At 43.9% G+C, this 13448-nt stretch overlaps 1 protein-coding gene across 3 annotated transcripts in view; it reads right to left on the reverse strand.

Moving 5' to 3' along the window:
• Positions 1-1846: 1846 nt before the first annotated feature.
• Positions 1847-13448, reverse strand: part of pex5la (peroxisomal biogenesis factor 5-like a) — a 55152-nt gene continuing 43550 nt past the window's right edge. For all 3 annotated transcript variants that reach the window (XM_037468923.2, XM_037468922.2, XM_037468921.2), the window contains 7 exons: positions 12477-12593; positions 10764-10907; positions 9292-9362; positions 7421-7639; positions 6019-6184; positions 3797-3954; positions 1847-2992 (listed from right to left, as the gene is read on the reverse strand). In XM_037468923.2, coding sequence (XP_037324820.2) covers positions 2791-2992; positions 3797-3954; positions 6019-6184; positions 7421-7639; positions 9292-9362; positions 10764-10907; positions 12477-12593 — 1077 coding nt within the window. In that variant the 3' untranslated portion in view covers positions 1847-2790. The remainder of the gene's footprint in view (positions 2993-3796; positions 3955-6018; positions 6185-7420; positions 7640-9291; positions 9363-10763; positions 10908-12476; positions 12594-13448) is intronic.

The following is a 13448-nucleotide window of genomic DNA, read 5'->3' on the forward strand; positions in this document are numbered from 1 at the left end:
CTCAATTTTTAACACAACTACAGTATCTTGAAATGCAACGAAACAAGCAAAGGCCTACAACTTCATAAGAAAGCTACAGTTGATTTGGAAATCACAACTCAGCACACATCTTGTTTGGTGGTGTTTGGTTGATGGTGACGCTGTTTGAAAAAAAAAAAAAAAAAGAGCCGGGGGATCACCATCCTCGTCTGAGGGGGGCGGCTAGAATCTCTGTAAACAAAATCCATGCCAATCCATCCGTCCCACAGCTAAGAGAGTCCGCATTGGTCATCCTCTGGGGAACATGAGTTCGGGTACCACATTCTAGAGCGATCCATCAAACACCCTCTGATTATATTTAATCTGAACCAAAGTGTCGTACCCACCGATGGGCATTGAGCGGCTTAAACTAGCGAGTTTAGTAATTGAATGAGAATGAAACATTCAACTGATGGAATGTTGTAAACCACCATATCGTCTCAGAAAGGGATTCTTTCAACATAATAAAACATCAGAATATGCTTTCGGCCTCGTTGCCAGCGTGCAGCCCTCGGTCGGCCCCCACTGCTGCGGATTGCTAGTGGCGTGCACATATGTGCCGTGTCTCCCTTGGGCTCCTCTGCCTCCTTGATCTATTAAACATCACGGCTGGCCACAGACTGTCACTGTGCCAAAAACGTTTCCAGTATTTGTTTTTTCGGCTTGAAATATCATCCGACCCGTTATGCGGACAGCGTTAATGGGCCTCTGCTGGAACGCAGTTCACGGTTTGCCAGTTTTGCACTTAAAAAGTTTCCATGTCAACGTTCCTCCCCGGCGAGTTTGAAAGATAACCAAATAAACGCATTCATATCTGATAACACATTGTACGTCAGTAAACTTGTTGGGTTGAAAGTTGTATTGTTGTAAATCGTGACGACAGACCTTTAGATGGCCGCTGCATGTGTATCGAGCACGATTCTTCTCTTTAAAAAAAAAAAAAAAAGAGCAAAAAAGTTTTTGCCCTCCCCCAGTTTCCTAATGAAACGCTTCCTCTCATTCAGAGCGTGACATCCGGGCTGCTGGGATGATGAATAGCTGTCGCACCGGTCTCTGGCGTCCCCTGATAGCGCTCCATCAAAAGCACAGAGTCGTGGCTTCATTTTGGCCCACCGAGGCACACTGAACGTTGGGAATGGCCACATAAAAGCAGGACCTCTTGCATAGGATCTGAGAACAAGAACCTACGTTTTGTGGGCCGAGGACACGGACCTCGCGTGTGTGCGTCTGCCACGGGATTCGGTTCGTTCTTTGTCTGTGCTAGACCGTTCTGCAAACTTTCATTTTCTCTTCTCTTCTTTCACCTCTTGTGATCCTGCTGCCACACAAACACTCAAGCACAACATCCCTGGTGGAGGTAATTATAACTGGTTCCATGCAATCAGGTGTTTTTTTGGATTCACAACATCCTAATGTTTTCATGTGATTTAAAGTTTAGACCAGATGTGTGCCGGCACTTATGCAGAAATATAAAACATGCGTGGTGGATGAGGCAGACTAATTTAATTCAATGCATGAGCTTTGTTGCCTGTGGAGGATGCAAATAACTGCATTAAGAAATAGTCCAAGCTTTTCTTAGGTCTCGGCTTGCAGCTACTCGTGTACTCCCCGATAGGATGGGACTCTTTATTGAAAATACTGCCATAAAGAAAATGTTTGGGTTGCTAAAGCCATCAGAGAAGAGGAAAGAGACCTTTTTTAAACTAGCGAAAACTTTTTGTTTTGTTGAAGGTTTCCACACTAATGGAGGGATTTGCAGATCAATGTTGCCGATTTCTCCAACCAGTCAGCAGGAAGGGAACAGAGAGAAGCTTGGAGCCAACATCCCCCCCCCCCCCCCCCCCCCAAAAAAAATAACAAAAATAACAAAAAGCAGAATATAACAGCTCAGAACGCTTTTAAGTTCAGAACATGGCAGTTTTTTAAAGAATTCCAAACCATCCTTAAATGCTTAGTGTGTTCATTTTGCCGTTAAAAGAGTATAAATAGAAATATTGTTGTTGGCATGCATTTTGAGTAAGGCTTTAAAACCTGGCTTGCACATTCCGTTTGGGTTGTGGAAGATCAGTTTGTCTGAAGTGCAAAGGGAAAGCTTCTAAAAGTAAATGCTCATTTTAAACAAGAATCCATCTCGTGTATTAAAATGCTTATTCATGCAGCGTCATTATTCTCCATCGCAACGTGGCCAAAACAAGCCAGCGACTGAATTCGGAGCTCCAGGTCATAAGGTGCAGTCTTTATCATTTGCTTACTAAATCCATCCTTTTGGAGGGCTTTTCGGGTGGTATACGGTCTTGAGTCTTTGAAAGTAATTGGATAACAAACCTTTTCATTTATTTCTCAAAGCCTCATCTCTCCTCTGCAAACAGCAGGCCTCCTGTGTGAGATTCCCCTACTGTCTGCCCGCCTGTCTGTTCTGGCTCGGCTCTGTTCCACTGGATGAGTCAGTTTTTAATTGATGTGTTCTCTAAGGCATTGCCAGTGCAATCTTTGCCCCGTCCTCGTGCTCTTCGGGGAAATCACAAATTGCAGTGCAAATTCCTCACAAAGCAGTTACTTCAAGCACTTGGAAGAACCTGTACTCAGAGGTGCTCCAAGTACTCGGGCGGTAAAAATTAAACAACTGTTGGCGACTAGGTTCATTTTGACGTGGGTAACAGCCACACTGATTGGATCTATTCCCATGAGTGCGCTTTGGGCTTTTGGCTGTCGGGTAGAAATTGAAGGGTTAAGGGAAAGGGAGGAAATGCTATCGTCACTACCTCCCATCCCTCAAATGTCTAGGTTGAAGGCCCGCATGAGGAGGTCCAGGTCACCGATATTTGCAGCCTGGAAGAGTTCGGGCTGGTCCATCATGGATAAAGCTATCCTTAGCGCAGCCCAGATGTTTCCAGACATCACCTGGTGGGACTGCTGGCGACTCCGGCTCTTCCTCTGAAGGCTCAAGGCAGTCAGGAAGTTACTGGCTGCCTCTCTGGGGAAGCAACAATGATAGGAACATGTCAGGTTTAGGGTATGCTGTGTGGGTTGAGAGAAGGTCAGAGATTATAACCCTTTATTAGTCCCAGATGAGGGACATTTACTCAATTTCTCAATTTTGATGGACATAAACTTGAGTGAACTTATTGAGCTAAATTGCTGCATGAACTGACAGTTAGCAAGCCCTGTGAGCCCTGTGAGCACAGAAAGCTTTCAGGGACGGACTTGTTTCTGCATGTTAAAGCTTGGCATTTCAAAACTACTCATAAAAAAAGTCGTCTAGCACCGTCTTTTACTGCAAAGGGATGTACAGATGAACTCTGCAGTGCGACTGGACACGAAATAGTTACAATCAACATTAAGTTTAGCTTCATTTCTGTGCTTCTGACCCTTTCATCTGCCTGTCACAACATGAAGTAACTTAGGAGATTGCATAAAAACTGCATTATTTGACAAGCGATCGTTTTAATAAATACTTTGATGTTTCAGGAAATGTTCAAGTACAAATGACAAACATTACCTGATAGCTGCCGCTTAAAATGTAAGGATTTGATGCTGACATATATAAGGTTAGTATTAGATATATTGTATTCTAATCACTTATTGAGCATAATAACACAATAACAAAGTATCGTTAATCACAGCCTTGATTTGCACATTTGTGTGTGTGTGTTGGGGTCAGAGCCTGCTGCTGCATAACCGGCTCGATCGATTCATCTCACTTCACTAGCTTGTACTGGACGTGCAGTTCTTTTCTTCATGCCACCCAAACTACCTCTCCTGGTCCCAGGTCACTCACCTGTGTGCCCCCAGGTTAATACAGCTGATGCCCAAGTTGTAGCGGGACCTGATGAACCCCGGTTGCAGCTCCAGGGCTCGCGTGTAAGCCTCCACCGCTTCCTCACTCCGGTCCCCGTTGGCCAGCGTGGCCCCCAGGCGGTTCCACAACAAGTAGTCCTGGATGGAGGGTGAGTGGAGGTGTCGGTTGAATAATAAGTCAAATGGTGAAGATGAGACATTTGTTTTTTGTCAAGTGCAGTGTTGTTAGACGCTGTCAGGGTTGATAATGTTGTTTGCACATGAATATTATAAAATATGTATTTTATTGGCTAACGCACTGGCAAATTCCTTTCTGCATCAAAAGCGAATCAGCGACACCTCTTTAGTTACCGGCTGACAGTGCAGATGAATAATCTGCTACTACTACTACTACTACTACACAACAGTCAGACTCGCATATGCAAACACAGCAGGTTGCTTGCGAGACATCATTATGTCGTTAATTTTGTATGCACAAATAACAAGGGAATGTTTAGAGCGCCCCCGTGGCTCCCTGCCGAGGAGTAAACCAACACGGGTATTTTTAGGAGAGCCGAGATGGATCACCCTGTGTCCTTGCTGTTGTTGCCCACCTGCAGGTAGACACATACAGAGGTCACGGTCTACTACGGTAAGGGGGTCCTTCATCTTAAGCTAAGCCTAGCAGTAGGATCTAATTATCTCCCTTTTTTTCCCTGCAGGGAAACAGATATTACCAAGTCAAATGGGGGAGGTTGGATTTATCACTGAGTAATATTCTTGCCGGCATGGGACAGCGGTTGCGAGGACAGACGCTGATTTGCATGAAGGGGATGCAGAGCTTGGGGGGGAAAGTTTGTAATGATCCCGAGTTCACGGGGCCAGATTTGCCAGCTCTCTGCTCCACATAGTGCTGTGACAGTTTGGTGTGCTTCATCGCATCTGTTTGCATGAGCTCTCCCATGACATTAGCTGCTGCATCTCTCCGAGGATGTGCACAAGCCATTCATGCTGTAATGTGTTTGCATGGGAACACGGGCTGTGTGACACATCGTGTTTTCAAGTATGTGCAAAACAGTTGAGTGTCCAACGTAACAAACATCCTCTATTTTTTTTATCCCAATTCTAGTTAATGTTGCACGTATTATTGCACTGTTACTACAAAGTAAAAGCCATAAAAAAATGTATTTGAGCACTCCAAGATAATAAATGGAACGGATTATAACAAATGCTCTATTTAAAGGAAGTAAGTATATCATATTTGCTATTTGGAGGTCTAATATTTATTCACAATATTGCATGGAAATTAGAAAATGTCCTCATTGGTGTGAGTAATACAAGTATGTTGTGCAATTATTTAAAATAGCTTTTACGTAGAACAGTATAGTATCAGTCTATTGTAATTCAGAAATAGCACAATATTTTATGTCACGCGTTCTAAATCCCTGGCATTTTTTGAAAAAAGCACTGTTGCAGAACAGTGGTTGTAGTTTCTGTTTTTAATAGCGGGATTATTGCAATAAAATAGCATTAAATTGTAATGCCAGAAATAATATTGTACAGAAAAGATTTTGGAAAAGATTGTTTGTGTGTGTGTGTGTGTGTGTGTTTAAACACCCACAATTTTGTAAAATCCATCCGCTGTGAATGTTTGAATGAGCCTCTGATCACCCATAAACAGTGTTTCATGAAAGGCGCAGAGTCTACATCTTTGGCACAACTCGGTGCCAGCTGGAGTCAACCAGCTGTCGGACATGTTGTCTCTGAAAGGAAACCGATGCGTCCATGTGTTCACCAACCACAGCGCACAAGTAGTCGGGCTGTCTTTCACATCCCCGACAGTGAGACCCCAGTATGTACAGAAAAGAAGCAAAGATGTTCAGATTTGAAGTAATTGCAAGGCTGGGTGTAATTGTGAAGTACCGTATGTTTAGAAATGAACTGACTGTATATGGTGACCTACAACGTCAGGGCCTATATGAATAGCACATTACACTATAAATGAGAATCCCTGAATATTTCAATTTTGTTGTTTCACAATATACTGTATTTCTTAATACTTATTGTATTTTTTGCCTTTTATTTACAAAGAGGTCATTTGCATTTTAACTGGCGTCTCTTTGGCACATTTTGCATCTCTGCCTCCGAAAAGTGTTTGTGCAACTTCACTTTCATTCTTTCCCGATCTGCATGTTTGTGTGTTTCCGTGCTTGTGTGTCCTACCTCGGGCCTCACTGACAGGGCTGTATTGAAGGCCTCGACGGCTTTGTTAAACTCCCCGCTGAGGTTGTAGAGCACTCCGAGCCCTGTCTGCAAATCCGGGTCGATGCTGTCAGAGTTCTGCTGAACTGCTTCCAGAAAGAGCTCCTTGACCTCTGGTAGCAGGGAGCTGTGCACGCGCACACACACACACACACACACACACACACACACACACACACACACACACACACACACACACACACACACACAGATGAATGTGATTTAAGGCTCCTGAGTGAGCGCTCTTAAGATCTCAGAGCTATGATGTGCAAGGAAACAAGAAAGAGGGAGAGATTAACAGGAAGGTGAATGAGAGTGAGGGAAGAAAAGAGTAATAAGAAGGGAAATGCTCACAGAGTAAAAGAAGGTCTGGTGGTGTTGGGTAATGTTTTCGGTCTTTGTTTCAGATTATTTGCTAAAATCCTAAGTGTTGGTTAGTGATGTCTCAGCATCAGAAATGAAGTAGTATATGGCAGCGATTTCCACGTTCTTGATTTCCAATTTGATGACACTGTAAATAATAAAAAGGCTTAACCAGAGTAAAGTTCAAAATGTTACTTCTCAGCCTTAGTGTTAGTAATTATTTAATGTACGCTGCTTAGAGCTAGTGTTTGGGAGTTAAACAGGTCAACATTCAATTATTAATTGCATTGAAAACATCTTCTTCCAGATTTTCGTCAAAGCTCAATTGGACAAAATACATATACACAAACAACGATGTGAAAAATTAATCCATGCCGAATACTTTGAGTGTAGCTTGAACATGTCCTGATGTAACATAAAGTTAACATTAGCTCCATCGGGGCCCCTCCCATCTAAAGTAGACGCGCAGAAGGCTCGTTCAGAAGTGAGACTGACACCGTGGCCGCGTACAAGCGTTCCCAAAAGTCCATTTATTTTCAGGGAAAGGTGGCTAAAAATAGATCGACTTTTTTCAATGCTGCAGCATGCACCGCATCTCATGAAACAACGAATCTGAGCTGGCAGATACATTTTCTCCTCACACCTGCATGCTCCGTCCGACTGACTATTTAACTTACTCGGTCCAAGGAGCTCACAACTCGTGGTTGAAAGGTCAAAGACAAACTGACACAGACAAATCGGCCAGAAAAATCATTCACGGGTGCTAGAAATCCATCTCTCTTTGTGAGACACACTGCTGAAGTACCATGCGGCCCGTTAAACACCGGCTTTTTACCATCCCTAAATCCAATGATTTGTCCTGTGCATCATGACTCAGGCAAGACAAGCCTGTCTGAGTCATGAATCTCATGATGTGTCACGTTCACATCATAAGCCCTATGAATACTGCTCCACACTCTCCTCCTATGTGTTTTGTTGATGTTCAGTCCCAATACTCCACCTTTCGTATCGGCCCACGTTGGGCGCCGTGGACATCTTGCGCTGGGAGTTCGGGGAAGCCGTCAGGTGGCTCTTGCCCTTCAGCAGGTGCTTGGACTTTGGATTGTGTCGCAGCCAGCGCAGCAGCGCCTCGCAGGCGTCGTTCCGCATGCCGGTGTTGGTCAGGCTCACCGCCAGAGCCATGAGGGCCGGGAGGTTGCTTGGGTGGAGCTCCAAACACCTGGAGGCAGACAGGAGCCGGGCACGGGCGAGGAGAGGATGGCGTGAGTTTGGGCACTTCATAGGAAAGTCTAGATGTGACGGGCAATAATTGGGACAGAAAGGTCTGCATGCTGCCCTCAGCAGCAGGGTCACATGATGTGCATCAGGCTGTTTGGTGAAGAACTCCAAGCAGGGATCGGTGCTTAGGTTATATCACTGGTTATATCATTTGGACAACTGCCACTAAGATGTACGCTTGCTTCGGTGATTGAAATGGGGAGAAGAAGCAGCTCTACGCTAGAGGAACTACTTGGATTAGTAAAGAAAACCGGCCAAAACAAGGACAGGCCAAAACGAGTTTAACTTCATCAAAAACGATTTCAGAGACAGATTTGCTTCAAATTCTTGAAAAACCCTCGTAATCTCAGTCGAAACCAAATTAATTCAATCTCCCCACTGCAACTAGTTGTGTTTGAAGATTACATGAACTTTGGTTAAGGCAAATAAAATCCACGGGACACACTAAGAGATGCGCTTCTCCAAAAGTGTAAAAATAAGAGAAGATAAATTAAATTAATCCATATTGAATCCTCAAGTAAATCCAAAGTGACCAGAGAACTATGTTACCCAGGGACATGTCCCAGATTTAGCAGATTTGTTTGTGTAGAGAACTGGCTGTTCATTACAAAACGCAACACAACCACACATCAGTCACATTTTCCTCCTCAGTTACCCACAGTGCTTCAGAACATGCTTCAAATGTTGTGTGCACCTGAGGAGACGAAGCTTTGCATCTAAAGTAAAGCACAGAACACCCCAAACTAAACAGAACTAGATATTAGCCAAACAAAATGTGGATTTTCAAAGGTTTCTTTTGTCACCGTGGCAAAATTTTGTGAAGTGGTGAAAAAAAAAGAAGAAAAAAAAAAGAGTTAGAGCGGTATAACATGTTGTTTGCCAACTAAAGCTTAGCCAGCCAGTGTAGCGACAACAGGAGTAGAGCCAGTTAAACATCTAAACTCACTTCGTACCAAAACACCGTCCCCCTCACAGATGGAGCCGGTACATAGTAAACAAACTCATGTACACCATGCAAACTGTCGGAATGCCGTTTAGAATATTCACGAGTCCATTGCAGGAACTGACGAATGAATTATTCACATCCTTTTGGAAAGGACAGTAATTACATTTAAAAAATGGATATCTTATTAGTATTTCTATTTCACAGAACCCATAAAAAAAGGAAAGGATGCATTTCCTCCTGAATGGCGGCCTCCTGTGCTGTCAGATGCATCGGCGGTGTTCACACCCTCGGATAAGTGCAATTCCTGTGCTTCGGCGATGTTATGAATGAAAGTGGGCCACTTCCCATTGAGGACTCATACCCCGCTTCTGTGCAATCACCATCCACGTGGAGTGGTTCTATTTTAGGAGGAAAAGCCGCAGAATGTTTCCCTCCACTATTCAGTCGGCAAAGTAAACCAGAAAAAGTGAAAAGGGACAATGGATATCAGGACTTTGTCTTTTATACAAAGCGATTCTCATCTTTATTCCCTGTTCACAGTAGTGTCCCACGCGTGCAAAAACATATGGTGTCTCCGAGCGACAGCGGCTCACGGTCTATTGATTTTTGATTCTGAACGGGAATTAGTTGCAGTTGTCTCTGCTCACCTCTGGAGGGAGACGATCGCCGCCTGCTCGTTCTCATTTTCCGCCTGCGTTGTCCCCAGCACCTGCCAGGCCTGCGGGGGAAACAAACACGAGGTAACAGTAAACAGCCGGACGGGGAAAAAAAAAAAAAAACCTGGACGCCACAGCCGGTAATCGCTAAGGGGACGAGAACCGTTACCGTGGCTCAGCATCGTCACGCCACGCGCAATGAAGATAACGTTGCCAGTGTCTCAGACACATCAACAACCGAACAGCTGCCGTGTGCGTTTCCACATCCGCCGTCAAACAGGAAGCTTGGAGGCTTTTCCTTCGATACTTAAACCAGCCGAGCCACGGAAAGCACTTATTATTCAACGAGACGACCTGCTGAAACAGCTCTCTATCTTTTAAAAAGAAAAAGACAATTTAAGTGAGGACAATAACTGAACATTTTTAGTTGTTGTTTGGGTTTTGGACGGCTGGTCGGAGCCCAACACAAACACATGAAAAATCACACTTTCCAAGTTATCACAACGGGGGGGGGGGGGGGAAGTTTAAATAAGCCAATGTTTTGGCATTTTTGCTTGAAACCTTGGATCATTAAATCCTCCCCAGAATAAGATAAATCAACCGGCCACCGGAGTGGTGGAGTTTCAGTAAATGCGACTGAATGTGACCCTGTGAGAGGCATGGCGGTGGATCTTTGTGCCAGGGTCGGTCCCCCCTGCAGGGGACATGCAAATGGAGCGCACCATTGATGACATAACTAACCCTGAAATCCAAAAATGTAAGATTATGAGACTGCTCCTCTGTATTTGTGCCTGTAAGGGCAGACTTAATAACCTGCTCTAAAGCTAATAGATGGATTCATCTTTGTTCCACTCAAAATGAAGGTCAAAATTATTTCTGAATGATTCAGAGGTCTTCACAGTGGGGCAATAAGCCACTAAGCGCCCTAGGTGGAATTTTGGAATCGTATTAGTTCCATACACTGTGGGATAATCCTCTCCCCGGAATAACTGGCACATTTCTACATTCCAGGGGATTCCGAAAGTACTTTGTATGAATGCTTTGCTCTTTCCGCCTGCAAAGGGGTCACTTATTCAGAAACATGGAGAATACAAAAAGCACCTGCAGATTCAGCCATTATTCAGCTCACCTTTTGATGGAAAATTCCCATCAAAAGGTATGAACAATGTGAATTCTCTTCCTCCGGTAAATAACTCCTTTAATGAGAGGGGGGGGGGGGAAATCTTTTGCCCTCTACAGGCTATCAGGGTGTAGCCTGTGGGTGCTGCTACTACATCTGCTTCACACAGGCTGTGTGCACAATGAGGCTTTCTCTCCTCTCCAGATTCTCTCACTAGGAGGCAGAGTTATTGGGGTCGGGAACCCAAAGCCACAGCTGTATTCGCCATCTTTGCTGTAAATATGAAGGCATTCATGATTAACTTGCCTGGTTAAACATGAAAAAATGTGCTAAATCAATTCACCTCTGAATCTTGAGGGTCCTGCAAGACGGCTCCTTCCAGCAAAAGCACAGCGTTCTGCAAGTCTCCCTCTCGTGACTTCTTTTGTCCCTCTTCGAATGCGTTAGGCAAGTCTTTATAAGGATTATCTGTGTGGAAGTAGTAGCCCTGTCAGCAAAAAAAAAAAGAAGTAGGGACAGTGGCAATGTCAGTTTCTCTCTCTTCCGTATTCAAATGCAAACCAGGGCGACCGCCCTGTGCAGTTGTACGCTGAGGCAAAGCTCCAGCAGCAGGAATCGATCTTTTCCGCTGAACATCAAACCGCGGCTGAGCTCCCCGGGATTTGTCCGTTCTCTTTAAATGTTACACTTTGCATTTTTCAAACTCCGAACCCCCTGGTGTGTTGTTGACCGCTTCTGAGCTGAGATGACTTTGAAACGTCTTTCTTCTTCAAAAACAAGTTCTGCACTGGGATCAATCAGTAAGCCCACAGGTCTGATCTCTGCATGATTTCATTACATGAGGCCAGCTGATAAAGTATCATGAGACCCACAGTCACTACTTTAAAATAGAGGGTGATGCTGAATGCACAGGAAGCGACGTTTTCCCATGTAGTATTGCTTTTTCATAATGTGCATTCATTAGGGGATGATATACTACTTGACCCTAAATTGAATCATTCAACCCTTTAAAGTAATGTTGAGAACCTGAATTCAATAACCTTTAAAACAAGACAGTTGTATACATTTTGGGGTTCTGAATAACAGGAAACTAACAAAATATAACTCAGAAATCTCTATAATGCTTAGAGGCCAAATAATACAACGGCTTTCACTTCCATCTTCAATTGGTTAGTTTAGGTTTTACTTCCAGTGAAAACACAACACAACATTGCGTTTTAGGTATAGTTTGACAATTTGAGAGTCTCTTTTCTCTTTTTGCAGGTGAGAGAATCGATTAAACTGTCATCTCTTCTCTCTCCGTGAATTAAGTATGCCGTTAGGGCCTTGAGTTGATCACATTAGTTTAGCATAAAGACTGGAAGCAGCCAGCAAAAGGACTTTGCTGTCATGTTGGGTTTGTTATCGTGCAGAGAAATTAGCTGTAAGTAATTCTAAACATTAATAGGGCTGCCTTTCACCTCTTGTATTTTGTGTAATACTCCCTCATGTGGTGAGCCAGACACTGGTCCTGGTACTTAAAGAGTTGTGGCATTCAGAGAATTTACCGACAAAGACCCTTAACTGTGAGCAAACGGCACTGCGAGCCAGTAGCTAACGCCGATGTCTACCATCCAAATCACCTACCAGTACCACACACAATTTGTCTAATTTGTTTAATTCACGCAAGTAAATAGATATGTTGACCTTGCGTAGTCTCGACTGGTTGCCCGGCAACGTGTTAATTAACTGTTAGCTTCGGCCGTGTGCTCACTGCAGCTTTGTGAGCGCTGCTTCCAGTCGTGATGCTGAGCTGGTTCAGACATAGATCATATTGATCTTGTGAGCTAGTAGGTGGACTAAGTCCCTATATGTTGAGCTATTCTTTTTAAGTTGGGGTGGTAATTGTGTGCTTTGTCCGTTGAAGTCCCGCTTATGGAGTTCTACATGATTATTTATGGTTAAATCTGTTTACAGTTAAACCCCAAACATGCATTGTCAACTCGCTGTCAGAACTGCATGTCTCCACATCATCGTCATCAAGACACATCTGTGCACATGCTGTAGTGATAGTGACCTTCTCATGGGGAGAGACGGACGAGGGAATCTGCGCCTGCTCGTTTTCAGTCAGCCAGTTCCGCCGAGCGAGCTCTTCCCACTCGGCCTGCATCTTGTCCCAGAATTCGGTATCTGACTACGGGCATCAGAGAGGGAGAGAGAGAGAGAGAGAGAGGGAGACAGGCAGATGGATAGCAGAGGGAGGGGGAGAAGGAGGGAGAGCGAATGAGGGATTAGTGCACAGTGGAATAACAGCTTCTGTAATGTCCAAACGTTGGAAATGTCACGTCTGTCCGGCTCACTGGCTGTAACCAATGGACCTCAACAGGTACAAGGAGCTACTCTCACGCACAATGCCAACGGACTAGAATACAGATAACCAATAAACATATTTAAAGCTCCCATACAAATGAAAGTGGCTAGATCTAAGTATTAATATCTTCTGATGTGGTTAAAGGTGAGTTTAGATTAGTATAAATCGTCCTGGTAGTTTTATATTTAATAATATAAGAAAAGGCACAATGCTCATTTCTCATCTGAGAGACAACCATTTCTAATTATGCATGAGAATACATTTCACATTAAGGTGGTGAAAAATGTCAGATTCGGACCTTAACCTCTCTATTGGTTTGACATTTGAACTGACATGTGTTGGCAGTTGGCCGACTGATCCGTGAAGGCTACGAATCCAATCTGCCAATCCAACTTCTGGAATAGCTTTTCAATCTCTATCTGAGAAATAGAAATGAAGCCTTGCACTTTTAAAATCAGTCAAATACACAATCTTTCTTTAGAATTTGATTGTTTGATTCCATGGATGTTTTCTAACCCTGCACTTCTCCACTGTTTTCACATACATATTTACTGTCACGGTTTGGGTCTGCTCTATGTTTTATTTTGTAGTTTTCATGTCTCCTGGGTGACTTCACTTCCTGCCTTGTCCTGTCTTCCCCTGTGATTGTCTGCCGTGCCTGATTGTTTCCACCTGTGT

Source organism: Pungitius pungitius, chromosome 7 (assembly GCF_949316345.1).
Source record: "Pungitius pungitius chromosome 7, fPunPun2.1, whole genome shotgun sequence".
NCBI classification, from domain to species: domain Eukaryota; kingdom Metazoa; phylum Chordata; class Actinopteri; order Perciformes; family Gasterosteidae; genus Pungitius; species Pungitius pungitius.